This window comes from Anopheles stephensi, chromosome 3, assembly GCF_013141755.1.
Source record: "Anopheles stephensi strain Indian chromosome 3, UCI_ANSTEP_V1.0, whole genome shotgun sequence".
Lineage (NCBI taxonomy): Eukaryota > Metazoa > Arthropoda > Insecta > Diptera > Culicidae > Anopheles > Anopheles stephensi.
Window position 1 is genome coordinate 57,962,178 of NC_050203.1, and position 26,483 is coordinate 57,988,660.

The 26,483-nt window shown below is 45.3% G+C and overlaps 1 protein-coding gene across 7 annotated transcripts; it reads left to right on the forward strand.

The window, feature by feature from the left end:
• On the forward strand, positions 1–26,483 carry LOC118508971. Of its 7 annotated transcripts, none has more exons than XM_036048945.1 (9): positions 1–19; positions 6,982–8,586; positions 8,647–8,753; positions 17,759–18,007; positions 19,666–19,777; positions 22,916–23,184; positions 23,847–23,985; positions 24,327–24,481; positions 24,563–26,483. In XM_036048945.1, the coding sequence occupies exons 2-9, from the start codon at positions 7,250–7,252 to the stop codon at positions 24,670–24,672; spliced, it is 2,478 nt and encodes an 825-aa protein (XP_035904838.1). In that variant the 5' UTR covers positions 1–19; positions 6,982–7,249; the 3' UTR covers positions 24,673–26,483. The 7 variants fall into 7 exon arrangements, with proteins under 7 accessions (XP_035904838.1, XP_035904837.1, XP_035904836.1 ...); XM_036048944.1 differs by lacking the exon at positions 1–19 and adding an exon at positions 22–80; XM_036048943.1 differs by lacking the exon at positions 1–19 and adding an exon at positions 543–625.

Genomic DNA, 26,483 nt, shown 5'->3' on the forward strand with positions numbered 1-26,483 from the left:
ATCGGCTGCGTTTTGTTTGGTGCGTTTGGTGCTTACGTAGTCGGGGGTTTTACTATTGTTTTTGCTCGTTTTTTTGTTCGGTATAATATTTGGCTTCTTTCGTTTCGAATTCAAAGTTCAAAAGTATCAAAATCCTTCACAATTTGTGGTACTCGCTAGGATCAAACGTGGTGATCAGGAGGGGGGGGGGACTGGGGGGCGTAAGGGAATGGCATGGAATCAGAGGAGGAAAAGTATTACTTAATAGGGGATGGTTGGACTCCTTCCTTCCATACATTGCTTGACCAGCAATGCATCGTGCACCCCACCACAGCAATGCAACCGGAACACTTCCACATTCGAGAGGAACGCAACCGGTCAGTGGAAGGAAGGGGGGAGTGCAAGTGGAAGTGCGAGGTGGAAGGAGTAGTGCTCAGCTGGAGCGAACGAAAGACTCCCTCCCCCGAACGGTGCCAGGCCAACGGTACGGTAGGTTCGGTTCGGCCGGAGCGGATTACCTGCGTTTGTTTTATGGTTTATCGTTCAGTTAACGTCGAGTGGTCCGTCAGTGATGTACTGTAGCTAGGTGACGATCCGGCGCGGTGTCGTATCTCATCAGACGGAGTGACCCAGTGTGTGAACCGAAGTGTGAACATTTCCAACCTTTTTTTTGGCTCCGGTTTGGAAGAAAGCGTGAGTGAAGGTTTCGGTTCGAGTCGAGGGTTCGTTTCTCGCTTGACGGCGGGCATTGATGTCTTTCGTTGTGAGCGTACGAAGCGCGGTGATTTTTAACGCTTTTGGCGGATATTTTGTGCGATAGAGGGTGGAATCTTTTGGATGTATTTTTGTGAATCGTGAAACATTTCATTGTGAACCAAAGTGAATCGTATTTTTATGATTATTTATAAAATAGTGATTGTTTTTTAACTGGAAGAACTGTGACTATTTCAATACGACTTGAAAACGGATTTATATGACGAACAGTGACAGTGATTTTAAGGAAAAAGGATTAAAAGTGAACCGCAGAACAAAGGGCCTTTATAAAAACATGTGCAAGTGTTCAAAACAAATTGGAGCAACAAAGCCTATGGATTGTTGGATGTGAAAGACAAGAAAAAGTGCTGGCCAGCGTTCATGAAAATCGTAACCTATCGATAAGAGTAACTGTTGTGGGTGTTAATGCTGTTGTGAGCCGTGGTATTTGAAATTTATTGAGATTAATTGTCAAATTTAGAGGTCGCAGATCGATATTGGCGATAACGACGAAGAAATAATTGCAAGCTACTAAGATGAGCCATAGTTGAAGAGTTATCAGTTCAGCAAGGGCTTCGTGATGAATATTTTCAACTTTAAGCGCGAAAATGGATAAAAATTCTTTAAAGGCACACAAGTAAGCACATGCCACTTAAACTACAAAATATTTAATTTGGAACTTGATTTAATAATCGAGCATAATGCTTCATCTCCTTGTTGCAATCCTTCTCACCTTAACTAATGCTCATCAATCAAGCCACGCGCCCTTTACCATCGCCTCGTAAAGCTCATGGCTCGTTAAATACACACAAAATCGATCGTGCTCCACTTCGGGCACGGTACAGTTTGAACCCACGGCGACAGTTCACTTGGGCGTTCGCCTTCACCAATCTGCGTTAAGATCGAGAGCAGTTTGGCCGGCACGAGCGTGCGGAATGTTGCGGATTAGCTGAACGCGACGCCCATTGTTGTTGTACCGCGCCTGTGTACCGTGCATGTACACGCGGGATGGGACGGGACGAGGGTGGAAACCAGGCGGCTTGGTGGGTGGGTGGTTGGGCTAGCGTTCGCTTCGGAAACGCTATCGTTACATTTCACTAGTTTCACTTTTTCCAATGGCGTGGAAAGTTCGCCATAGCTGCTAGTCTACATTGGCCCCGGCGTGTGTGTGTGTGTCGGTGGTACTATTTTTCTCCGAGTTTTGCTTTCTTACATGCACAAGCTCCATAACTAGCGTGGGCTGTCGAACTGCAAAATCCTAAAGTCAAGGTAAACGATCACTCTACAGCTTACTTCGAAACAAGCCCGAAACGGATACGTGTGCTTGCCTAGCTGGGGCGTTGATTCATATCGGGCAAGTTTATAATTAAATCGCAAGATCACATTCTACATTGATCCTCACGATAACTTTGTGTCTGGTTGGCATTGGCCACTGATCTCGATGATAGTGTCACCTTCATTAGTGGCAGCCATCTAACCTTCAATTGGATAGAAAGACGGTCATCTTTCGTACCGTGCTGTGCCTGTGACCTAGAGTTTCGAAACTCTTCTTTTCACTGTCAAAGATCGTAAAGTGATCCGCCTAACCATCCCACGGAAAAGTGCAAGAATCAGGTGCAATATGGTAATTGAGAGCTGAGTGCGTGAGAACAAGGTGCGCGTTGAGGTTCAAAGCTTTCGGCCAATCCCATCCAAACGGTACGCCTATCTTCATTGGTGGACTGGTTTGGTGGACTGATTTGTGCTATAAAAGCGAGGCCTTGCTGCTCGACAATAGCGATCTTGACCGTCCCATCGGTGAGACGCATTGTTGCAGCAGCATCATCACCAGCACTGTGCAGCCAACAAGACGACATCCTTCAAATAGACCATACCACCCGAAACAAACAGAAGCCAGGGCCGGCCGCAAACAACGCACCTACGGTTGGGATAGGTTTGGTTGGGTTGTGATCTTATTTTTTCGTGAGAAAAACCTCACCCAGACCCAGTCTGCCATGCGCTGAACGGGGTCTCAATTGCAACACAGCTAAATAGCACCCTTCAACAAAGATTAAACGACAAACCACCGCTGCCATCTTCAGCGAGTTGAGCAATGGTTAAATGTCCGCGCTGCATAATTGACGCACCGGACGCTGTCGCGTTAGGCCCCTCTGTCAAACCGGGTTTTGGCGTGGCTGCATATGGTATGGATCTGTTTTGCCGGTTAACAACTCGAATTGCAACTCGGATGCAGTTAACTGTTTTTGTTTCTCTGGCTTCTTCCTCCACGCAGACGCATTCCCGACGGTTGGATGGTGTCCTGCGGTACAGCGAAAACGTCTTATTATGGGACAGGCCGGAACGAAATCACCATAAATGTGGTGCGTTATTTTCCTTCGACTTTAGTGCGAACGAGGCTCGGAGTGGTTTCCCTCTTTTCCTCTCAGCTCAGAGCATTGGGCCGAAAACGAGCTTAAACGGATGTTGTGGTAAACAAAGTGGGAGAAATTGTTCGCCCTCGCAACCGCGAGCGACGATGTGGGAGTTTGGCAAAGTGAAATGGAACCTCCTCTCGTCTAGGTCTTTCACTTTGCGTACGGATTGCGTACGATTTTTTTTTTTTCGTAAAGCGAATACCGGAAACCCGGAAACTTCACACAAGGAACGAAAGCATCCGTATGCCGTTCAGAAGGGAACCGGTATGTGCAATGGTTGTTATTTTTCCTGATTTCACGTTGACGGCACGGGTGACTGAAAGGAATTTACACGGTAAGGACACGTGCATGTCGATGCTGTGCGTGTTCGTTAATGATTAATCAGCTCTTTCTTTAATCCATATAAATTTACTGAATACCTGGTCGATAGCTCAACGATCGGTCTTCGTACCGGAAAAGTTTAAATGAGCTCAAACTTTGCATGCCCCTGTGCTAAGAGATCCAAGCGTAAGTATTTGCTTGACCACTGCTCCAACACAGGAAGCTTGTGTTTGATGAGGCATGGATGGCACCAATGTTTGGTTTCAATCAGCATGCGACAAAACGGAAGAAGGTTGTTTGAACAGCCCACGAGTGAATCAACAGTGTCGTCTTGCTCAAGCCTGAGCTGTTGTGGTTGTGGTAGATGCTAAAGAGCAGCAATTAGCCGTTGACATATACAAAGAGAGTTATTTGGCAATCGTCAAGTGTCATTGAAGACTTTGCAGACGAGAACAACAACAAATTGGCTGTTTAAAGCAATAATCTAACAGCCTTGACATGGTGGCACTAGATGCACGGTTGCAAAAGAGTTTGGACGCTAGTTGGAGGAAATGTTTTGCTAGACACTCTAAAGAAGCACTGTACAAATTGCATGTATTTGTTTGAGAATCTAATTAATTTGATTTTAAATGGTTTTTTAACAATGTAATGACTGAAGATCATGACAAAACCTCCTTCTATGACTAGACTTTCTTCGCCATGTTTTGTTATGTTCTCTTTATTGCCAGGCTATTACAATCCTTGATACCGCTGACGGTTTAGTGCTGTCGTTTGCCAATCCTCTGTCCATGTGGACGGCCTAAAAGGTCTTATGGTGCCATGCTCATTACATGTCCAGCTCACAGGAGCCTGGTGAATCTAAATCGCTGTACGATGATGAGATCTGGCACTAATCCGCGTAAGTGCAGCTAGTGAGCTTATATTATGAGATTTATTTGTTTACTTCAGTATTAAGTGAAGAAGTGTTGTAAGATATGGAGGCTTAGCTATGCCTACATCCATCCTGCTCAATGGTGTCATTCGATGGAGCTGAAGAAATGTTTTTTTATGTGATATTGGCATTGGGAGAAACAATAGAGAATGGTTTTTCTTGTAGATCATAGGTGCAAATACTTAAGTAACGTTCTTCAAGACTGTTGTTATACTCTCAAAAACATGAGAATAGTCTAGTATCTAAGGACACTTGGTAAAGCTTCGATGTAAGCACCATTCAATAGGACTGCAGTTTTTTCAGAATTAGTTGAATTTAGAAGAAGATTACCAAGGCGTTCAAAATCGGCAGGCTAATACCGTTAGAGTCTTAAATTGGACCATTTTTTTCAAAATAAATATAATATTTAAAAGCGATTGAAAAATATGATAAGAACATGCTATCACGACGATTTTAGTTCATCTATATTTAAGACATCGTAGGAAATGTGTCTTACACAAGCTAAACTCATGGAAAGCTTACACTCCTGCTAGAGAAAACAAGCGTAGCGATGAAACACTGCAATTTAACTGCCTATCGTCGCACCCAAATCATTAGTGTACCGGTGTACGGATTTAGGCTTTGAGGCCAAAGTTAATAACACACCAAACGGTCTAATAGTGATGGCAATGCGAAAAAGAGCATGACGACACCACCTATCGTATTCTCAGCGTACCTAACGCCTTTAGTGAAATGTGGTGAATATTTTCAAGTAAAAATTCTTGCTGCAATTTCGATTGCTCATATTATAAGTTTTATACCGAATGTTAATTTAGCAAAAAAAAAAAAGGTTCGATCCTCTTGCAGTGGGAACGGGCAGCAGCGGGTAGCACTTGATTTCGTAATACCAAACGACGGGTAACCATCGTCGGTGAAGCATCATCTTGCAGCCGTGTGTGTTATGTGAGCCCATTCCACTACTGCTCGCAGCCAGTCACATGCACCTCTCGTGTGGCTGCTGGACGGCTGACGATTCGGATGCGATACGGTTACGGATCGCTGTGAGGTTAATTCGTCTTTTGTGGGCCCGCTCCGATTCGTCGGCTGGGCTTTGTGGCAGGAACGTACGACGAGAGGTGTGGTACGGTGTACGAAAAATTAAAAGTGAAATTAATTTCCACTGCTCCCCACTGGGTGGAGGAGTGCGATGGAGATGATCGTGTCGAGAGATGGTTTCGCACTGCACGCTGTGCCTTCTGGCCACTGTCTGCATCCGGAATCACGGCACATGTAGCTTTAAATTCGTCAGTCACTGCTTTCAACAGCATAACGATGCGAAATTTCTCAAAACAAGAGCTACATTATGCGAGTGAGTGATTATTTCTCAGTCTGCTGAAATGCAATGATTTACAATTAATTTGGTAAGCGTTGTAGAGGGACGATTTAAAAAAAACCAGGTAGTAGCACATGCTTGAGTAACGTAATAGAGACATAGACTTGCGAACCTACAAGACTTGCTGTAAGTACAACAAAAGGTACAAAAGGCAACGAAAGATCGTTTCAAGCATATTCTTCAAGATTCCGCATAATCTGGTAACGAGCGTTAGACTCACAGAAAAAAAGATCTTTACTGGAATGATATTTTCACCCAACGCTTCATGCAGTCGACTGCAACACGGGTAACACTAGCAGCACCTTCACCTGCCCCAAGACGGTTGCAACATCACCAAATGAACCAGTAAGAAAAAACTAAACCGATCAATCGACAAAGCGATCAGCCTAGCGACGGCAATCAAAACCGTGGCATGAAAAAGAAAGTGGTTTGAATTTAAACTTCCAGGTGTGTGCAGGTGTGCCGTTGTTTGCCCGCTAGTGTTCCTCTATCGTACCCCTTTCTGTGTGTGTGTGAGTGCCTGTGTTTGTACGAGTTACTGAGTGTTATTATGTGTAAATCCGATGCGAACGGACCAATGTGCTGCCGGGTATGCCGAGCTTCGAAGCGAACGACCGTTCGAAAGGCGCAACAAAAAAAAAAAACACAAAATATTAAGGGACGCAAAAATCGGAATAATTTCATAAACTGTAGCGAACGACCTGTGCGAAACACACGACGACTGCACGAGTAGTGCAACGTACCGGGAAGGGAAGGCGTGCTGTGTGCGGAGCGGGTGGAAAAACGAAAGTGAAAACGTACGCGAGCGGAAAAACTTGGACCAAGTGGGTCCAACACCCAGCGCTTAAAGGAAGGCTTCCGCAGCGTAAAGGAACTGAGTTGGTGTGTTTGTGTGTGCTTGTGCCTGCGTTTGTTTCGTTGTCTTAAGGGTGGGCAAAAGGAGCCAATTTGTTTGCATAGTTTTGGGTACAACAAACCATCGAAGGGCTAAGCCAAGTGGGAAAGTTATGGCCAAGTTTGATTTTAAGAAATTTTTATGTTGATCGTATTTATGGACATAATGTGATAAAAGCTATCTGACGGTCGGTTGAACTTTGCCGAGTTGCTATAAAGTTGCTATAATTTTAATTTTCTAAATCTTGTCCTTAGCTCAGTTTTGTGTACTAAGTTATTGAATCATTCATTTCCTTTTATCCTCGTGACACCGTTAGCCTTAAATAAATGGAGATCAAAGAATAGTGCATCGCGTAAAAGTCAACACCGAGTTCCGCGACTCGCGACCCGCCAGAAGAAACTAACGACGATCCGAACCTCGTGCGACAGAGATCCCGCCATTCTCATTCCATAGCCGCGTGGTGTGTTTGTGTGTGTCTGTGCGCGCGAGAGTTTTGTGTGTTGCGTACCGGTACGTGCGCGTGTATCCTTTGGCGGGTTGTGTGTGAGTGTGCGTGTGTGTGTGTTATTCACGAATGAGGTAAAATGTTAGGACCCACCAAATGGAGACTCCTAACGATCGTTGCCGGTATACTGCTAGCCCACGCGATCGAGTCACCGACCAGTAAGAGCAACAAGCTAAACGCTCAGGTCCGCACCTTCACCAATCCCGAGCTCGGGCTGCGCATCGAACAGATCAGTCCGTGGAGTACGGGCCGGAACATACCGGCACGGAACCTGCTCGTCCCGCACCAGCTGTTTTCGCGCGTGGACAACATCCGGTACATAGACAGCCGGACACCGAACAGTCGCCATCTGCAGAGTACGTTCGGTGCGTTCCGTCTAGCGGACGAAGTGCAGCAGTCTCCGAATGAGGCCGCCATACAACGACGACGCTCGAAAGCGTTTCAAATGCGCCGTTCGGATGAGGTGGCCCCGGACGTTGGTTTGACACTGGACCAGCAGCCAGGTGCATCTGTGCTGCCGTCACCCGAGCAGGAACCGATCTACCAGAATGTGAGTCGTGCACAGCGACAGCATCGCTACAAGATCATCCCCATCAGTTACTTCTATCGGGAAGAGGCTCAGCCCATTCCATCCGAGCTAAAACCCGTCGGTCCTAGTCGACCTCCAAAGGATACCGACAACGATGAGCCAGAGGTACCGGACACGAGCTCGAAACAACATCAAGAACAAGAGCATGGAACGCAGGATGGTGATGAGTATGCACGGTCCGATACACCCGTCATTGGAGCTCGGCGATCTGGTATTCAGTTCCCGGGACCACTGAAGGCAGCGACCGGTTTCACTCCCCAAGGGTACAGTGAGGAGAGTCTCACACTCGGTGACAACTTGGGACTGTTCCAGCAGCCTGTTAGTACCGCGGATGAGTACGGACCGGTGGATGGCGAACCTGCCCACGAAGGTCGTGGAACAGACGAGTTCTCCCGTAGTCTGTACGCTAATCGCTACTTCCGGGACTTTAACCGCCCGTCACCGATCGATCTGCGACCGGCTGAGTCTCTTCCTCGGCCTAGTCGTCTAATTGAGTTCCCTGGGAACGTGAACGTCAAACAACCGTTCCGGGACGATGTCACGAAGTTTGGTGATGTGTCCGGGCCAGTAACAGCCGTCCAGCGTCCATTTGCTGATGCGTTCGGTGGAGAGGGCAAGAACTTCCGTACATTCGATCCAGCCTACTACACCGACAGCCCTTACCAACCCAACCGGGCTCCACCCTACTTCCCGGCCAAGCTATACACCGAACCGAACCAGAAGATTTACCAACCGCTCTGGAAGACTCGCTCGCCGCGTGTTGTCTTCCCGCAGGGTGATCTCGCCTCCGGTCCGTCCGGGTTCGGTGTGGACAATGTCGTCTTTAGGTAAGTATCCGTTTCTCGCTAATCCGAAGCAGCGTGTCAGTTAACGTTCCGTGCCTACAGGGACCAAAACTTTGGGTTGAACGAGCTGGCCGCCATCCAGGACGTGCGGAACGAGTTCAACCAGGACGACATCAATGATGAGCCGGCGACGACCAGCAAAGATCGTGGTAAGTAAGCCGACCGCCCTTCAGCGTCTCTCTCTCGACTTTCATATTGCGTGTGTGCTCTTTTCCAGTCCTCTGTCTCTTGGCTTTGTGTTATCCTCCACTCTGTCTGTCTCTTTACTAGAGGTGTTTGTATGTGGTTTTTTTGGAAGCGGGTTGTCCACGTCCTGTCGTTCCGAACGCTGTTTCTTACGCCACGAAACAAGCTCTGGAACTGGTGGCTGTAAAGCTGTAAAGAATGTTTTTTTCCGTGTCATTTTCATCCAATGTTCACTCATTCTTTCCCAAACCCTTGATCGCAGGGATTGTACAGATTCCAAAGATGACTGTAATGGGTAGTGGCTTCTGTTCGCGATCATGCAACGATTCATCTCATCTCATTCTTATTCTTATTTATCTATACCGGTCCTTAAGTGTCCTTTAAGGACGGACCAGTAGCTTACAAAGTTTGCTCCTGTTTTTCAATAAAAAAACATCAAAATTATTCATCCTCATATCTCATTCATCCATCATTGGTAAATAATTCCACTCCTTCTGCTTTCATAATTCATTGTCATCTCTCACAAACCAGAAGAAAGGCGGGGTTCTCTACTTTCCAAACGCTTCTATCGCCCTATTTCTTATTAAGAATAACTTCCAAACTTTGTAAAGTGTATAGAAATAACGAATGTTACAACAGACAATCTGAAGTCGATCGCCGAACGATCGCTGTCGGTATAACCAGCTTAACAGCAGCACCGACAAGCTGCATTAGAACCAGACCGAAACCCCATCACAAATCCTCTTAAGTTCGTGGCAGCGTGGGTTCGTAGGTTAAAAGAAAAAAACTCATGTGTGCTCCCGTTTTGAGTATTGAACCAAACACTCTAAACGCCGCTATTGCCTTATCTCAAAAATCACGCTACATTGGGTGCAACTTTGTTACCCAGCGCTGAGCACGGAAAAACGCTCGCCGTTAAACTTTTCATTTTCCAAAGGGAAAACCACCACCATCGCAATCCACCGAAAACCCGCTCCCGTTCTGTCGAACTCCCAAAGAGAAAATTAATCTTTGTAGCTTAATCTTTCCACCTCGTAAAATGGTGTTACGGTGTGAAGGCAGTTGGCAGGCAGCCAGCTACGGTACCTTCAGTTTTCCGCGGGTGAGCGATCGCAAATGGCGTGAACTTTGTCTACGGCGCGTCCCGGGGTTGTCCACAAACAGGGAGGGTTGGAGATGGAGGCTTTTCCGTCGATGATTTCTTACACAACCACTCCGGCACGGCGGCTAAACCGACCACGGCAAAGTCCAGACGGGGTCCGTGCCTGCATTCGGATGGTGGCAGCAGATTGCTTAAACACAGCGCGAAAGGCGTTATATTGCTACACTTAAAATACTTTCTCCGCATTCGTTTCGGGCGGATGGATGAACAACGGCCGTGTGCCGTGCGGGATGAAGAGCGAAAAAAAAGCTCGCTCACACACACACACACACAAAGCAACAGTAATAACAAAAACAAACACAAAGAAACATTCGATTGTTTAGTGTCTTACATTTAATGGAATATAGTTTTTTTCTTCTTCTCTCGCTCGCTTCTTAAGGCGAAACGGCAAACATTTGCCTGAGCGCTTTATGGATGTGTTATTTGGTAACACAAAGAAACGATTTGTTTCCAATTTCAACTGAAGTAGTGGTGTTTTTTTGTTTGCTGGAAAGGTGCATGATTTACCAATTGTTGGAATTGAAGAAACTTTCATCATTGGACCCATATTTTTATGCCAAGTCGCGATTTTCCCATAAAAAAAAATGATTCAATTTTATCTGTTGCTTCTTAAAATGTAAGTTGAAGTTTAATAATCTTGTCATAACGCAAATGCTCTCCTTATGAATTAAATTTGAGCTCAACTCATCACAAGGACTCTTCGCAAAGACTTCACAGAAAGCAAGAAAATACATTTCAATTGAACCTTGAAGAGTATCAACTTATCCATCAAGAAAATGTCTTAAAAAAGAAATAAATTTCAGGCTCCTCATGTATTCTAGATAATAGACTGCTATTACAAAATCTGAATAACTGAGCAAAACTCAACACAAGGACCCTTCACTAAGTATTCACAGAGAGTGTGATTTTTTTCCTATTGGATATTAAAGTTATAGCTACAGACTTTATCTGATACATTTGCCTTCAAAAACATGCTGTCGTAATAAAATGTATTCCAAGTTTTTCTCAGATCCAAAATATTGAATTATAAAAAAAACCAAACCCGCCACAAAGACCCTTGACAAAGGCTTCAGAGAAATTGTATAGTTTTCTATTGAACCTTCAAGTTAAAGTTAAAGTTCATTATTTTTGCCGTTCAAACCATACTCATGTAATAATATAATTTCGAGCTAAGACCCACCACAAGGACCCTTCACTAAGACTTCCCACAGAGAGTTCCAGTCATCTGTAGAATGAACCATCGTTAGCTCCAAAAAAGGCTAAGCTGCACTTTTCAACCGCTTCTCAGCTATTACGCCGCATCCATATGTGCATCGTTACGTATCTTCCTCAAGATGCAAACTATCTTCCATCACGATTATCTCTCCCCGCATGCAGCAATGCTCTTTGCTGGGAATCACATCCCCCCAAAGCCATTTCGACGCCTCCCGGGTATCATTCTCGTGACATTCAACGTCTTGCTGCAACGGATGCACTTACCGAATGCTTCGCGAGTCCGTTCTGCATATCTCGCTGCGATGCGATGAACTCAACCCCTGCCGTCGACTGCCGACTGGTCCGTTTCGCTCGTTTCGGTGGATAAAATATGGAGTGAAAGTTGCTATTTTGTCGTCGATGACGCGACGCCACACCGGTTACTGGTGGACATGAACAAAGCCGGTCGGTTGGCGCTCATCCCTTGCTCGCGTCCACCGAACCGCGACGGAAACTGGTTCCGTGGGCAGCTTTTTCCAACGAAATCGTGACTGATTATGTCATCGGCCACCGTTATCAGCTGCGGAAGCTGCGCTGGGTGAAGCTGTTTGGTGGAGTTGCTGCCCAGCTGCCCTCACGACATGTGTTCACGCCGGATGTGTATTATCGCACCATCGGGTGCCCAATTCGATTCCTTTTCGTCCCCGTAAATTGGCTGCTTCCGATGTTGGGGCGAGCAGGTTTTTGCTCGTTTGCTTCTACTTGATTTGCTTTCTGTTTTTTCTTGTACGCTTCTCTCGCTTGTTTGCTGGTGAGGCTGGTCATGTGGCCGGCTACTCCACCATCCGGATAGACGGCTACCGTTTGAGCTTATTGATTTTTCCGGTGAAATTTTCTGCTCCCCCGTCACTCTCAGCCCATTACACGCCACCACCGGTTTGGAGCATCATGTAATCATCGCACCAACACCGGGGGCCCAACAGCGATTGGGATGCCCGCGATAAGCCATGGCCATCGAAACGAGTCGCTTATTAAATTATCCAAATACACTTCGCATTCGCGTTTCGCCAACCATCGTTTTGGGCAGGAAGGCTCGCAAAAATGTGCCCGAAAACGCACGGGCAGAATCCGGTCAGCGTCGTTCGGTCGGTTCGTGGGGTGGAAATGGGTTTGCGCACGGAGGGCCGTCCAAACCATCGCCGCGGGCCATCCAGTGCCAGCGGGCCGAGAGGCTAACTGGAACAAAGTGCTACATAAAAACATAATGAACGACGCGCAACAATAAATCGTAAAGCTTTTATCGGCCCTCTTTTTGTTTCTTTTGCTCCCGGCCGTTGTTTTGATACGCTTTCGGTGGCGCTCGTTGCGTAATGGGTGGGATGGTGTGTGTGTGTGTGTGTGTCGGTGTTTTTTCTTTGCTACTTTTCCTTTGGTCGATGCGAGAATGGCGATGCGCGTCACCATTGCAACTGAAGTTATTCTGACGTGTCGGGGGTTGAATTCTACCCCACATTCTATCTCGCTCTATCTTTTGACGTTTCGAGTTGGGTGAGCTTTCTGTGAAAGCTTCACGCAGAAGAAAACAATTTATGACTTTCGAAGCACTCCCGCTAGCATACCATTTCGCAGTGGCCCGTAGAAAATGAACTGAATTCAATTTGGCCGAAACCCATAAACGGGCCAACGGCAGGCAAAAATTGTGTGGCGATGACGAGATATGAAAAAATTTAGTAGACCCCGAAGTTGCAGCAAGAACACCTCAATATGAAATCAATGTTGGCAAATGGTACGAGTGCAACCAATTTTTAAGACTTTTGCTCTCATTTTAAGCGGGTGTTCCTAGCACGTGGGCCCGTAATTTGTAAGTAGCCCCGTTCAATGAAGCTATTTGGAGCTGATGGATTTTCACACGTTGCAGATTGGTATGAAATGCGATTAAGTGAAAGCTAGTAAAGCTCGGTCGCGTCCGGTGGCCGAGGCGACAGCGGCGCCGGTCTTCACACGGCAGGGCCGGGGTTCAAATCCCATCCAGACCGCCTCCCCGTACGAAAGGCTGACTACTTTTCTACGGGTAAAATTAAGTCACAGAAAGCCAGAAATGGCAGGCCGAGACCTCTCGAGGTTGTAGTGCCACAGAAGAAGAAGAAGTAAAGCTCAGGGTGGTGAAAATTAGTTCTACATGCTTACAATGACGAGATACTTACTGCAATAATGCATTTAAGAAATTGCACAAATTGGGAGCATGTTTTCTCAATCTTTTTTGTATGCTTACTATTTGATTGGAATTGTGAATAATAATGCTAACTGCCCATGACTTAAATAGCATATTTTTGAAATCGTGTCTATTGAAATCGAGGCTGGATGCATCTGCTAATCAATAGTTTTCGATAATCCTTCGATGAATTTTATGTCTAAGAAAGTTCAACTATATTCTCATAAAAATAAGTCAGTTTTTCATGTGAAGCGAGTATATTAAAAAGGCTCTTAATGCATCGAACACACTGGCTGAATCAAAGGCCAAGTAGAGACATTTCATTAGATCCCTGATATAGTGCGCCCGAGAGCTAACTTACAGGAATATAAGTTTCTGTCGATATGAACAGGAGCCCTTCAAAATTCAAGGCCTCAAGCATCTCCTTAGTTTGCTTATCTATGATCCGTCCATTTCTAGGAGGTGAGCATCCCACTCCACAATTGGATTTTTTTCATAGAATATTTTTTAGAAAACTTTTTGATTGTAGGATAAGAGGCTTAGTGAATATTATTTGTTTTTTTTTTTGTGGAGGCTTCTATGTTCCTACAATTAAATCTACAAGTAAATGAAATAGAATACTTCATTGTACATGTAATAGTTTTTTTAGAATCCTGCTCCCTTTTTTATGTAAAAGATTTATTTAATAATTGCTTTAAAAATGTAAGAAGCATGAACGCATTATAACAGTATGTACCCACAAGCGACCTAAAACTCCTTACGATGATGTCATACTTAGGCAAAACTCGAAGATACTGACTGATTCGCTCATTAGGATTTAACAATATGGAACAACACCTTCGAAAATGATACTTTTTCCCGATTGGAACAACTACCCCCAACAGAAAAAACCCAAAATTGGTGAAATGCTTAAGCTTCAATCACTACGACGAAGCACGCAGCATCCCACTCCCCAAAACACACACACACTCAAAGTAGTCTCGCGTGGTACAAATTAGCGATTCAGTTCCGGAACTAGCCGGGCGCCATACGCTCACATAAGCAAGGCCACTTCTGACGCGTAGCAAAAGCGAACGTGCAATCGCCCAGTCACTTTCTTCCTTCTCGACACACACACACACACACTTACACGTTTTTCCCCGGTGCGCGATTGCATAATGTTTGCCCGAGAGTTCCCCGCAAGGCATTTGTCACGATTTCGAGCGCTCGAACACCTTTCGCGGAAGAGCGTCCACGGCAAGAAGGCCTACGATAATAAATAAATAAATACACCATCGTCGTCGCACGTCGTTGGCAAACGATCAGGTCCGTACCCGTCACAGGGGATTGATGAGGCACCTCCTGGCACTCGTGGCACGCGGTACTTAACCGTCCGTTCGGCACAGTTTTCTGGTCGCAGTTGTGCAAAACCCACGGAAAGGAAATGGGTCGTTATCGGGCGACGGAGAATAGTTTTGTGTGCGCCCGGTCCCTGGTCCCGCCGTTTGCACCACTCCAGCCAGCAGGGATGGAATGGGGAAGAGAAAGGAATGCAGTTTTTCGGAGCGTTATCTTTTCCCAGTCTGATTTTTTTTTCTTCCCGTGTGCTGGTTTGGTTTTTCCTATGCTTCTCGATCGTTATAAAACTTAATTAAACTTTCGCTCTTTAAGTGCACAACAACAGCGCTCGGGAGAGCCTTTCGACTAACGGCTTCGCCACGACGATGTGGTGCCGCCGGTACGAGCAGAAGCGATAAAAACCTATACTTTGCGAAATTGCATCCCTTGGTGCAATGGGGAGGGACTGCATTGAAGCGAGCGAGCAACCGGTTTATGACAAGGCCGGAGCATAAATTGCTATCCGTTAATGATTTTATTGCAATTGAGCAGGCGATTAAAATCAATCAGCAGGAAGCTGGACAAGCAACTTGGGCTTTGCATTACGTCGTGCTCGAATTAGTTTTATTTGCTTGTCATTGTTGATCGAACTCCTGTAATTTGTATAAAAAAGGATTTCTTTTAGGAATAGCTTTTACTTGAAGATATTGGTCTCGTTCAAAAAAACTTACTATTCGTCAGAAGATTCGCCTTGTTTTGTGGTAAAAAAAAAACGCCGACAAACCAATTGCAACCCAATCCGAGTCCATTCCGTCTCCCTCCATCACACCAACCTCCCAATAACCCCGTGCACGTCCGAAACCAACTCGTCTTGCCATTCCTGGTCACCTTTTCCGGACGGTTTCCGTACCAGAATGGGTTCGATGTAAGCTCGGAAAAAGCAGATCCCCTTCCCGGTACGGACATCTCGCGGAAGGGATCTCCGGTAAAGCGAAAGAAAACCCAGCGTCGGTACCGGTCGGTAACGGGTGCCGGGCCTGCCGAGTAGAAGGATGGAAAAAGAGTAACCAAACAGCAAATGAAAGTGAGAGTGATTCGTGAAAGAAGGCACGCGCGACGATACCGGGGCGTCGCGGAAAGTGAGCGGTCGTTTGACCGTACACGGAGAAGGTAACACTGAAGAAGGACGTACTGCAGCGGTGAAGACGATGACGAAGAGAGATGTGTGAGGGAGAGAAATGGCTGGTGGTAGGAAAGACAAGCAAAAGCGGTTTATGTAATACGAAACCCATCGGCCATCGAGCTTCGTCTACATTTCCTTTGCGAATGCACGCACGCACGAACGGACGATGTGCAACGTTCCGTGTAATCGAACAGGTCGGACATTCAACCGGACCGGACGTAACGAAGGGGTGGTAAGGCGATGGGACGGGGGACGACCATCCTATGATCGTGCGTGCGTGTGTTTGTTTATGTTTTGCACAATCGAAAGGGAATTGTAACACACACGCCGAACCGGTTTAATCTGAGCCATGATTATGCATTGTCTAGTGCTACGTCATCTTCACAAAAAACGCAACCCGTCTCGACCAATTGATTCCTGGCGCTGGGAAAATGTCAGGCGGGGTCGGATGTTGCGTATAACTTATCCCTGGTTAGGATACTTTTGTATCGAACGAAGACCATCAAAGGAACACACGGAGATCCGATCCTGGACGAGCAGCAGCACCGAGCAAATATCCTAAACACTGTACGGATCCTTGACATTAAATCAGTCAGAGGTTTTTTAACACCGAAGGCAGAGGTTTATCTTTAAATTCTTTAAAATTCTTTTCTGATATTTATACCAGATAATACAAACCAGACAGCTTAAGAGAATAGATATTGAGAGAAAATAGCGACCAACGATTTTTTGTACTCAGTTCAGTTTTACTCTCGAAGAAGAAAGATGGCAAAACGGAGGCCTTGTTTATGATCGATTGTGAACGTACCGCGTCGCCAAATCGATCATCTTATTTTTTTGTGGAAAAATGTAGCAAAAACTGACAGGACCTCTTCCGATAATATTAACTAAAAGTTTTTTGGTAGTAAAACGTTAATCCAAGGATCAGAGTTTCCGTCTAGACGGTAAAGAATATCCTGGGCAAGATGGACCTTGTTAGGCAAAATTCTCCATCCATACCTAAGAAGAATATCTTAGAGTAAGCAACTGATGGCACTTTTGAGATTTATCCTTTTTAATTGTGGTCTCGTCGCCGTTCAAGTAGGGTTCAAGGATTTTTTTTACTTGACTGGAATAGCTTGTTAAACAAATTTTGTAGTTTTTTAATCGGTAAGGCCCAAACAACATTGAAAATTATGTTTGAAAATCATGGCATAGAATCGAGAACCCTGAAGAATCTTCGACCAGGAAGTGTGGTCCGGATATTTCCTAGGAACCTTACCCAAGAATTAAAATTTGCTCAATGTTTTGTGCTAGTTTTTTGTCTATTCAAGTATTTCTTACATTCACTAGTCAGGTTTTTAAAACATCCATTAGACGAGAATCAGAATATAAGTTGTTGATCGTGTATGAATCCTTTGAATATACGAATAGCAGATAATCCATAGGAGCTTTTATTAATCTATTAAACTTTTGTTTACATACAGAATTGTTGTCAATTCTTCTTGATTCTTGACCTAACAATCTCGTATGGTCATGCCTGCCATTTCTGACTATCTAGAGTTAATGATACCACGTAGTTGGATAGTCAGTCCTCACTGCGGAGAAACGGATCGGATGGGATTTGAAGACTGGTCCTTTCGTATGAAAATGTTGCTTGTTGTTGAGAATAACGCTCTCCAGTATAACGAAAGAAGTTTGAACAAAGAACCCCTCAGGACACTATTTGCTCGGTGCTGCACTCACAAACACAGACGACCAACCAGATGTTCTGCATTCTCGCACGATACACGCAAAGACAGAAACAATGATACATCAACATCAACAACACCGTAAACGACGCAACAACAGCAACATTAGCAACACCAGCAACATAGAATCACTCGGCAACAAATTAACTAACTCCCGGACTCCAATCTAGTCGGTGGTGACGGTGGTAACAATCGCGGTGTCAGAAGCGAGCTCCAGTGCCAGCACGAGGGTGGCACGTGCGAGTTCTTCCTGCTCTGCTGGATGTCCGGCGGACTGCTGCAGGGCACGTGCGGCGGTATGCTGAAGGGTTGCTGCCATCGAACGGCGAAATCGGCCAACATCGGCATCGATGCGAGTACGGCCGTCGACCTGACGAATGTGCCCGCCCTCGAGTACGGTCCGGTGCAGAACGATCCCAGTGAGTGTGACTTCAATCGAACAAAACAACACCAAAAAAACTGACGTTTCGCGTGCTTGGGGTTTCGAGTTTGAGTTTGTCCCCATTTGGTCCCTGTTTGTATCACCCAACCCAACCCACATACACACACAAACTACATCCTTCCCAAGCAACCAATGGATTCCCCGGTTATAGATAGTGTCCTTTACTGTATCATGTCCGGCATTAGAGCTTCGCACGTGACGCACCTTCCCGGTTCCGGATGACGGTGACACTGAGGGCAAACACTAGCCAGAAGCTTAACAACCACGGTGGAGTTGAGGGTTTTCACATTAGGATTTTAAAACACAAGGCGATTTTTTGGAGAGTAATGTGGACAGAAGGGTTGGGTTGCATGCGGTTATGTGATGGCGATTGGAGGCAGATAGCTTTAAGAACTCATAGACACTGTTACACGACGACTCTTCATTATGCCACCGATTGCTACAGGAGCCCTTCCCAACTTCGGTCACTTTAATCGATCCTTCATTAAGGACATTACTATGATGCGGAAAAATGGAACACCAATGTGCCAACTCATTAGCCATGGAAGCGCCGAGAAACATAATAATTTGCTTCTTTAGGCGCCATTACGTGAGCGCACTGGCGGGCCGCGGTGTCCCAATCGTATGGGAACGGTAATGAAACCGATTTGACATCACTTTGGCTAAAGCGATAGCGATTTAGGCAGTGCCAGTGGTTATCTAACAAGGAACGCTTTCTCTTCCTCGCCTTACCACATCAACGCCATCACCACGGCTGAACGGTGCGGTTTGGTAATTGTCACTAGACACACTAGGTCGCAGTTGGTCAGCGGGTGTGGGTTCGACTGTGATCGTACATTTGATCGTTGGAAATTACTTTCACGTGCCAAGGTGTGATGGTGCGATGGGGTTTTGAGCGATAGGTGGTCTCTGATGGTTTGCTGATTTTTTTGTTGAGTAGCCAAGCTTAGTAAGAATTGTTCAACATTGTTCCTAATAAAACCTTTAATTCACTTCAAGTCGGTTGTAAATCGTGATCATCAAGATCAAGCCGAATTAAAGATGATGTCTTAAGAGTTTCTCAGTAAATTGCTGACTCCACTCCATGCTGTCCATGAGGACCGAGTTATATTCTTCACATCGTCATTTGTAAATAAATATCATTTTAACTAAGAGATCTAGACTTGTGGATGTTTCCTGTTTTCTGTAAAATAATATTTTGTAATGTACAATTTTGCTTTAATTAATTTAGTTTCATGTGCACTTAATCATAAGCTACTAACATACATCTTACCTAACACACACTCACATCAAACCTTACATCCAAAAACCTTTCGAGTTCATGGTACAAACATCTTCATCACATCAACGCTCACGTTCCTTCACTGACAGACTACTGTTTCATTTGTTGTCTGTGTTCGAAGGCTTTCCTGTGGCTCACAGTACTCACTTGGCATTGACTTTGATTGGTTTTTCTGTTTGTTTCCTCTGTGTTCTATTTCCCACGCGCACCACATTCGTTTGACAGTTTGAATTCTGTTTTTCTTGAAGACATTCTTATCTTCCCAAGTAAACAAATGCCTTTGACATGAATCTAAAATTTGTTTTGGTTTTGTCTTCTCTTTTTCTCTCTCCATCCACCTTTGGGGAGCACAGGTTGCGGAATATCGTTAGCGAAGCAGACAGCCCAGCGGCGGATCGTCGGTGGAGATGACGCAGGATTCGGGTCCTTCCCCTGGCAAGCGTACATCCGGATAGGTTCCTCGAGGTAACGTTTCTCCCTTCTTCCCCCCTTTCTCTTTCCCAGACTCCTCGAATGTTTATCCAGCTCCCAATTTGTGTTTAACCCGTTGATGTATTTGTGCTTCTCTGTATGTGTGTGTGTGTTTGTGTAAGTTCGTGTGTACATTGGTTAACCCGGATAGAGGAGATTTATGGTAATGCACTTTTGCTCCATTTCGGGGGCACGCAAAACATCGTCGCCTTTCGCCAACGGTTTGCTCTCGTAGGGATTGTGATCAAGGCATCAAGTACGTGCCGGAGCAGTCCCGGAATCCCGGAGGAGAAAATAATGTCAACGATGCCACCGCACACTTTTACATGACCCACATGCGCGAAACCATGTAAAATGGCCTCTGACACCGATTTCGGGTTTTGGTCGAGTTTCTCGGAAACCTTCCTGCGGGTGAAATCTTTCACTCCCTCACCGTACGGCGCCGGATGCTGCGCGAGAAGAAAGTGCCAACCCCGGTCGAGGTTTGGAAATCGAAAGTTTCGAGTGCGTTTACGTAGCGCCCACGCCCGCAACAAGCCGACTAAATTCAGCCAAATCTGCTACGCCGGTTAAGGTGTGGAAGCAAACAGCGGGGACGCCGTGGCTGGCGTCAAGGAAGCGAGGTGTAGCTCCCGGGTAGGACACAAACGAATGTGGAATAGGGCGGTGGGTGGACGGGATGGAGCACAGCTGACACGGATTTACTGCAAAACGGTTGTCTTGTGGCACACCGAGAGGCTTCATTTGCATTTGGATACGGCTGCCCGTTTGTTTGCACACTCGCCCGGCCGCATTGGTTCGGTTGAGAAAGCCGGTGAAAATGCTTCCGAACAAACTGTGTCTTACCCCCCCGGGCGGAAGGTAGTTGATTTGGTAGAAAATTACTTCAATTAAGTAAACAGTTTCGATTGCATCAAATCGTACGAGCAACTAAAATATTTTGCCACAACACCGACCAACCCGGAAGATGTGAAGTGGGCTCGGAGCCTTTCCCTTGGACGGTGGGTGTTTGATTAATTTGCGCAAGTGGTGTGCAAATGGTCGAGTGGGGGGCACTATGAGATCATCATTATGAACAAATACAGGTGTGGAGATAGCTTCGAGTTGGTACGAAAAATTAGCAGCATGATTCCAAACAGCAAACAATATCCCCTTGGTGAAACAATATATTTGGCGAGAGCAGACCAACAACGACTACCGGATTTGCAGAAGTTTAATGCCAAAAGTAATCGAATCTCTGATGTGATGTAATGTGACAAAGTTTTATCAGGCTCTTTAACCTTTTTTACTTATCTTGAGTAGACAGAAAGGATAAAAAATTTGACTCAAAGATAAATGATTCATAAGTGAGTTCTTGTTTCAACTCAAATCTCGATGACCAACAAATTGCATCACCAGAAACATTTTTAATAACAAAGCCAGACTGTGTTAAAGTTGAATAAAAGGAGCCCAAGACCTTTATTAATTGTTTACTTAATATTAAGTTCGATGAATAGCCTTATTTTATTGTAAAATAATTTTTATTCATATTTTGATAAGAATAACCAAAATTTCTTACAATCGATTTGTCGATAAATCTTATGATAGATTCGTTTTTTCAAATCTCAATAACATAATTTCAATATTACAATTTATAAAAATAGGTGGTCTTATTCAATAGTCCTCCACTCTTGGTGTCTTTACTGTTTTGGCTTAGTCTCTTATTTTGAAGTGCTGAAACATGTTTGCATAACATCATTGATCGAGAAATCTAGACGAAATTTGCAGCGTAAACATTTGACATATTCAAGCAGAAGCGAAGCACAGGACTAGCTGATCTAGTTTAGAGATTTAAGAGATTTAGAGAGTCAAAAATGTATGCTCACAGTCGCAAATTGAAAAATAATACATAAGAATAATACTTCTGAGAAGAATATTGATATCCCACGATAAACCTGGAAACCTGGGGAGAATAATTTAGAGACAACGCCTGTATTAAATTCTCTAGTCACATTATTGGACAGTTGTCTAAACCACTTGGAAAGTCACTCAGGCTAAAGTTTTTAAAACCTAACAGGACTTGCATCATAGCCGAAATCTCATAGATCTCCTATCCTGAGTAGCTCCACCCTTTATGTAGCTTAATAATTAACTAATACAGTAATATCTCCAGTTAAGACATCTAAGGTTTACATCCGATAGTGCATACTTTGCAAAAACGCGGTTCCAATCTTCGGGAGATGCGTCCACGCTCACTCGACATCACTCCAGGGTGCCAGATCCTAAGGATGACTTTCACTTCATGCACTGCAGATAAAACGGCGTAATCAAATTGCAAAAGCAAAAAAACCAAACCTAATCAACTTCGAAAGATGATGCAGCCGATCCCGACGGCCGGTAGAACCTTGCCTGATGCGACCAATTACGGCTACGATGTGCAACAATGGTTCGGAAATGATGCCTCCGGGACCGATGCCGCCCTCTCGTGCAGCTGCCAATTGAAGAGGAAAATTTCATTAACATAACCACTAATTAACTCTCACCAGCATCGGGAGTCATCGCCATCGCCGCCGCCATCGCCGTCGCCAACGGTGGTGTCGTCTTGATCGTGGTCGTGATGGTTGTGGTTCCTTCACAGCTTCATTCGTTGGCCCTCGTGCCGATTCTTCGTCGAACGTTGTGCTTTTGTTTCGTTATCGCCATTAATCAGTATGTTGTTGTTACTAATCATAAACTAATCCTCTAACATGTTTTTTGTTCGCTTCTCTTTTTGTTTTTCCTTCCTTTGTGTCTTCACCTTCTATATCTTAACTCTTCTTACTCATGTCTGTTGGGCTGTTACTTGTGTCGTGTTACTTGCTGTCCTTTTGCTTGTTTTCTTTAATTTTACAATCTCTTCCAATTTTCCGTACCGTTCCGCGCTCGATGCTCCCTTGGTTCTATGGCACCATTTCGACTTCTGTACTCGGACGCACTCCGCACTCAATGTTGCTCAATGTTGTTCTCCTTTCGCTCGCCTTCGATCGTGTGCGTGACCGATCGTTGATCCACCATTTCCCAACCTTTCCTTCCCAATTCCCCTTACGTTTCCCTGTGATGGCTATGGGTTCTGCTTGCACCCTGTCTCTTTCCGAACACACTCTAAAACTACAGGTCTATGCTTTCCAGATGTGGGGGTTCGCTGATTTCGCGGCGTCACGTGGTGACCGCGGGCCACTGCGTTGCGCGAGCGACCCCACGGCAGGTGCACGTGACCCTCGGCGACTACGTGATCAACTCGGCGGTCGAGCCCCTGCCGGCCTACACCTTCGGCGTGCGGACGATCAACGTGCATCCGTACTTCAAATTCACACCCCAGGCCGATCGGTTCGATGTGGCCGTGCTGACGCTCGAGCGGACGGTGCACTTTATGCCCCATATCGGTAAGACCTCTCGTCGGGGGTCAGTTTCACTTTTTGGCCCCTACCTGTTTAGGAGCGAGTGTGTGTGGGGGGGGGGGGGGGGATTGTGTTTCTTCCATTTCTCTTCAGATTGACCAGATTGTGTAAAAGGATCCAATATTCAAACTAAGTCTAGTGAAAGGAAAGAAGACCTACCGAAGACCAAACTCCAAATCTGGATCTGGGCCCCAGAAGAAAAAAGTGAAACCGACCCTCGGCAAAAATTGTACCCCGATCCATATTATATGCTACATCCTTTCTTACCTTCTTGATCCATCCCACAAAAAAAGCAAATCCTCTTCTCCTATCATAACTTCTAATCGCACCCTTAAAATGGGGTGTATTTTCCCGGGTTTTGATGAAAAAAGTTTCTTACACCATGTTTTTACATTCCCTTTCTTCTCTCTTCCAATCATTTGTTTTCCCTATTTCTCGGTGCAATATCTACTCAACCCTGTGTCGTTCTAACCTGAATCGCGCCACGGGAAAACAAACAAACAAACGAACGAATCCCTTCCGAAAACAAAACATCTCTCTCAACCTCTCAACTGCTTGGTTCCGTGAACCCTTTACCTCCGGAAAATCTCGACCGGATTCGTGGACGAACTACATCTGCTCCTGCTGCTGATTTCCGTGTACGTCAGCCCCCATCTGTTTGCCGGAGAAGAATGAAGATTTCCTCGGAAAGTTTGGCTGGGCGGCTGGCTGGGGCGCACTGAATCCCGGTTCGCGGCTGAGACCCAAAACGCTACAGGCGGTCGACGTCCCGGTGCTTGATAATCGGTATGTATTGCTTATGGGATGGTTGGGTTTACTTTCAGGACGTTGCGATAGGTTTCAGGAGACTTTTTTTTTACGCTCCTCAGATGAGCTTTTCCCTTAAGCCCGGTGGGTTGTATGATAAGGATTTGTTATGTACTGTGGGACATATCGGATATTTCAAAGTCTCTTCCTTAGGAAAAATACATTTCTCTTTTAATATCTATATTGAGGTTTTAAAATGAATTAAGTACAACCTCTCACTTGATAAAAGTTCTCCCTTTAAAAGGTTCTCAAATGTCCTTAAAGCTTCCACAAAGTTCTTCTTACCCAAATACTTCATTTCCTTCTCTCCACTTCACCAGGGTTTGCGAACGATGGCATCGCTCGAACGGCATCAACGTTGTCATCTATCCGGAGATGCTGTGCGCTGGATATCGAGGCGGTGGCAAAGACTCCTGCCAGGGTGACTCCGGTGGTCCGTTGATGCACGAGAAGAGTGGCCGATGGTACTTAATCGGTGAGTTATACAGCTAGCAGTGCGAGAATAGGGAAAGCATCCCACACCGACACTAACGCAAGCCATTTTCCACTTCAACAGGCATCGTATCCGCGGGCTATTCCTGTGCCACCAGAGGTCAACCGGGTATCTACCATCGGGTTGCCAACACGGTCGATTGGATATCGCACATTACACAAGTTGCTACGTAAAACCCTTCCGTAATATCCGGCTGCCGGAGCAGGATTGCCGCTAAAGCGCACCTAAAGAGCATCCAGGTCACAGGACTCGGAAGGACGGGAAGAGAAGATGCCGCTTGGAGAGGATCTAGCTCACAGGGCCACACTTGGAATCAGCTGCTTCAACTTCAACCAGTCAGTGCAGGATGGATACGGAAGGATGCACACTGTCAGCCGCTGGTGGGATTAATTTATGAAACATTTATTTATTATACTGCCTTCGGTCCACGCGACTCTTTCAGTTGCCCGTTCAAATGTGACAATTTCAATAGCGACAAGGCGGATCGAGCAGTTAGCGGCAGTAGTAGTACAGTGAAGCAAGTCAGGAGCTTACAACAGCGAACCACAAAAGAAAAGTACCATAAAAACTATGAGCAAAAAAAACAGCATACACACAAAGCCACCAACGCACACACAAAAACACGCGCACGCAGTGAAAATGTGATATGTAAAAAGTGACTCTTAATCGCTTAAAAGAAGAACGCATCCTGGTGGGGAAAACAAAGGTGAGATGGCGCCCGGGGATGACTTTTTAGGACCTGGAACAGTGATGCACTAGCAGAGCAGAGATGGAAAACCCAGTTGTATAGAACGACCAGTGAACTACGATCACCAAACGACGGTGGAACCGGTGGAGCCAAGTACGACACTATTCGGGACGGTGTACTATCGTATACGCTAATTACACGTTTCTGTGAAACTGTACAATTAGCTCGGTACACAACCATTAAATGTTAACATTGAACATAAAACGAAACGACAGCGCACGCAATGGACGTGCAAGCGTACGCGTATATAAAGCTATAAATATATAAATGTGTATAATCCCGCCGCGTCGTGAATATGGCATGCTGTTTTCCCTTGCGCTTACTAGCTGTGCGTGAAATGATGCGCATTGTAAATATTATTTTTATTCTGCTGCCAGTACTACGACTGGAAAATTGGAACATAAAAATGCATGAGTGTGTGTATGTATAGAAGCATCACACACACACACCAGAGACAAGGCGTCTATACGTTAAGTGAAGAGAGCTTAACAGTGGCCAAAAAATGAGGAAAATCGAAAAAAAGTCTAGTGCATGCACAAGGAATGTTTAATGTACGGCGTGGAGGAAAATTAGCATAGAGTAAGCGAAGGATTCGGTTCCTGTTTTTGTGTGTGAGTTAAACCCAACGGCCGAAAGCATACGCAGACAGTGACACACCACAAACACACACATCGCGGCTAGGGATATTTTATGTAAAAGCTTATGTTACCACGTGAAAGACGAAATCACACAGGAGATGTGTGCCGGGAGAAGAAGAATTTGTGCCCAGTTTGTTTTGCCTGTTTGTTTACCTTACCATCACAACCCTATCACCGGTGAAAACCCCATCCATACGCATACGACACGTGTTCCGTGTAAAGGAAAGGATTTTTTGTTTTGTTGTGTAGAAATATTTGTAAATTTATGTGTACCGCGTAAAGGACGAAGCAGCATCAGAATCGTTTTGATTAAAATGATGGCGAAAGGAACACAAAACCGAACACAAAATCCCACAACTAGCAAAGTACAGCGCTACAGTTGACCTTTTTTTTGTTTGTTGAAAATGCGGATAAGGATGGGATGAGGATTGCTTCGTTCGGGAATCGCCGACAGCATGTAGCATACTTTTAATGGACTTCACGGCAATAATGTTTTGTTTTTAGATAGCTATTGAAGAATGTTTTTTTTTGCTTCTCTCAAATGAAACCTCGTCAGAATGAAACCGAAATAAATACAGCAATGTATCCTGACAGTAAA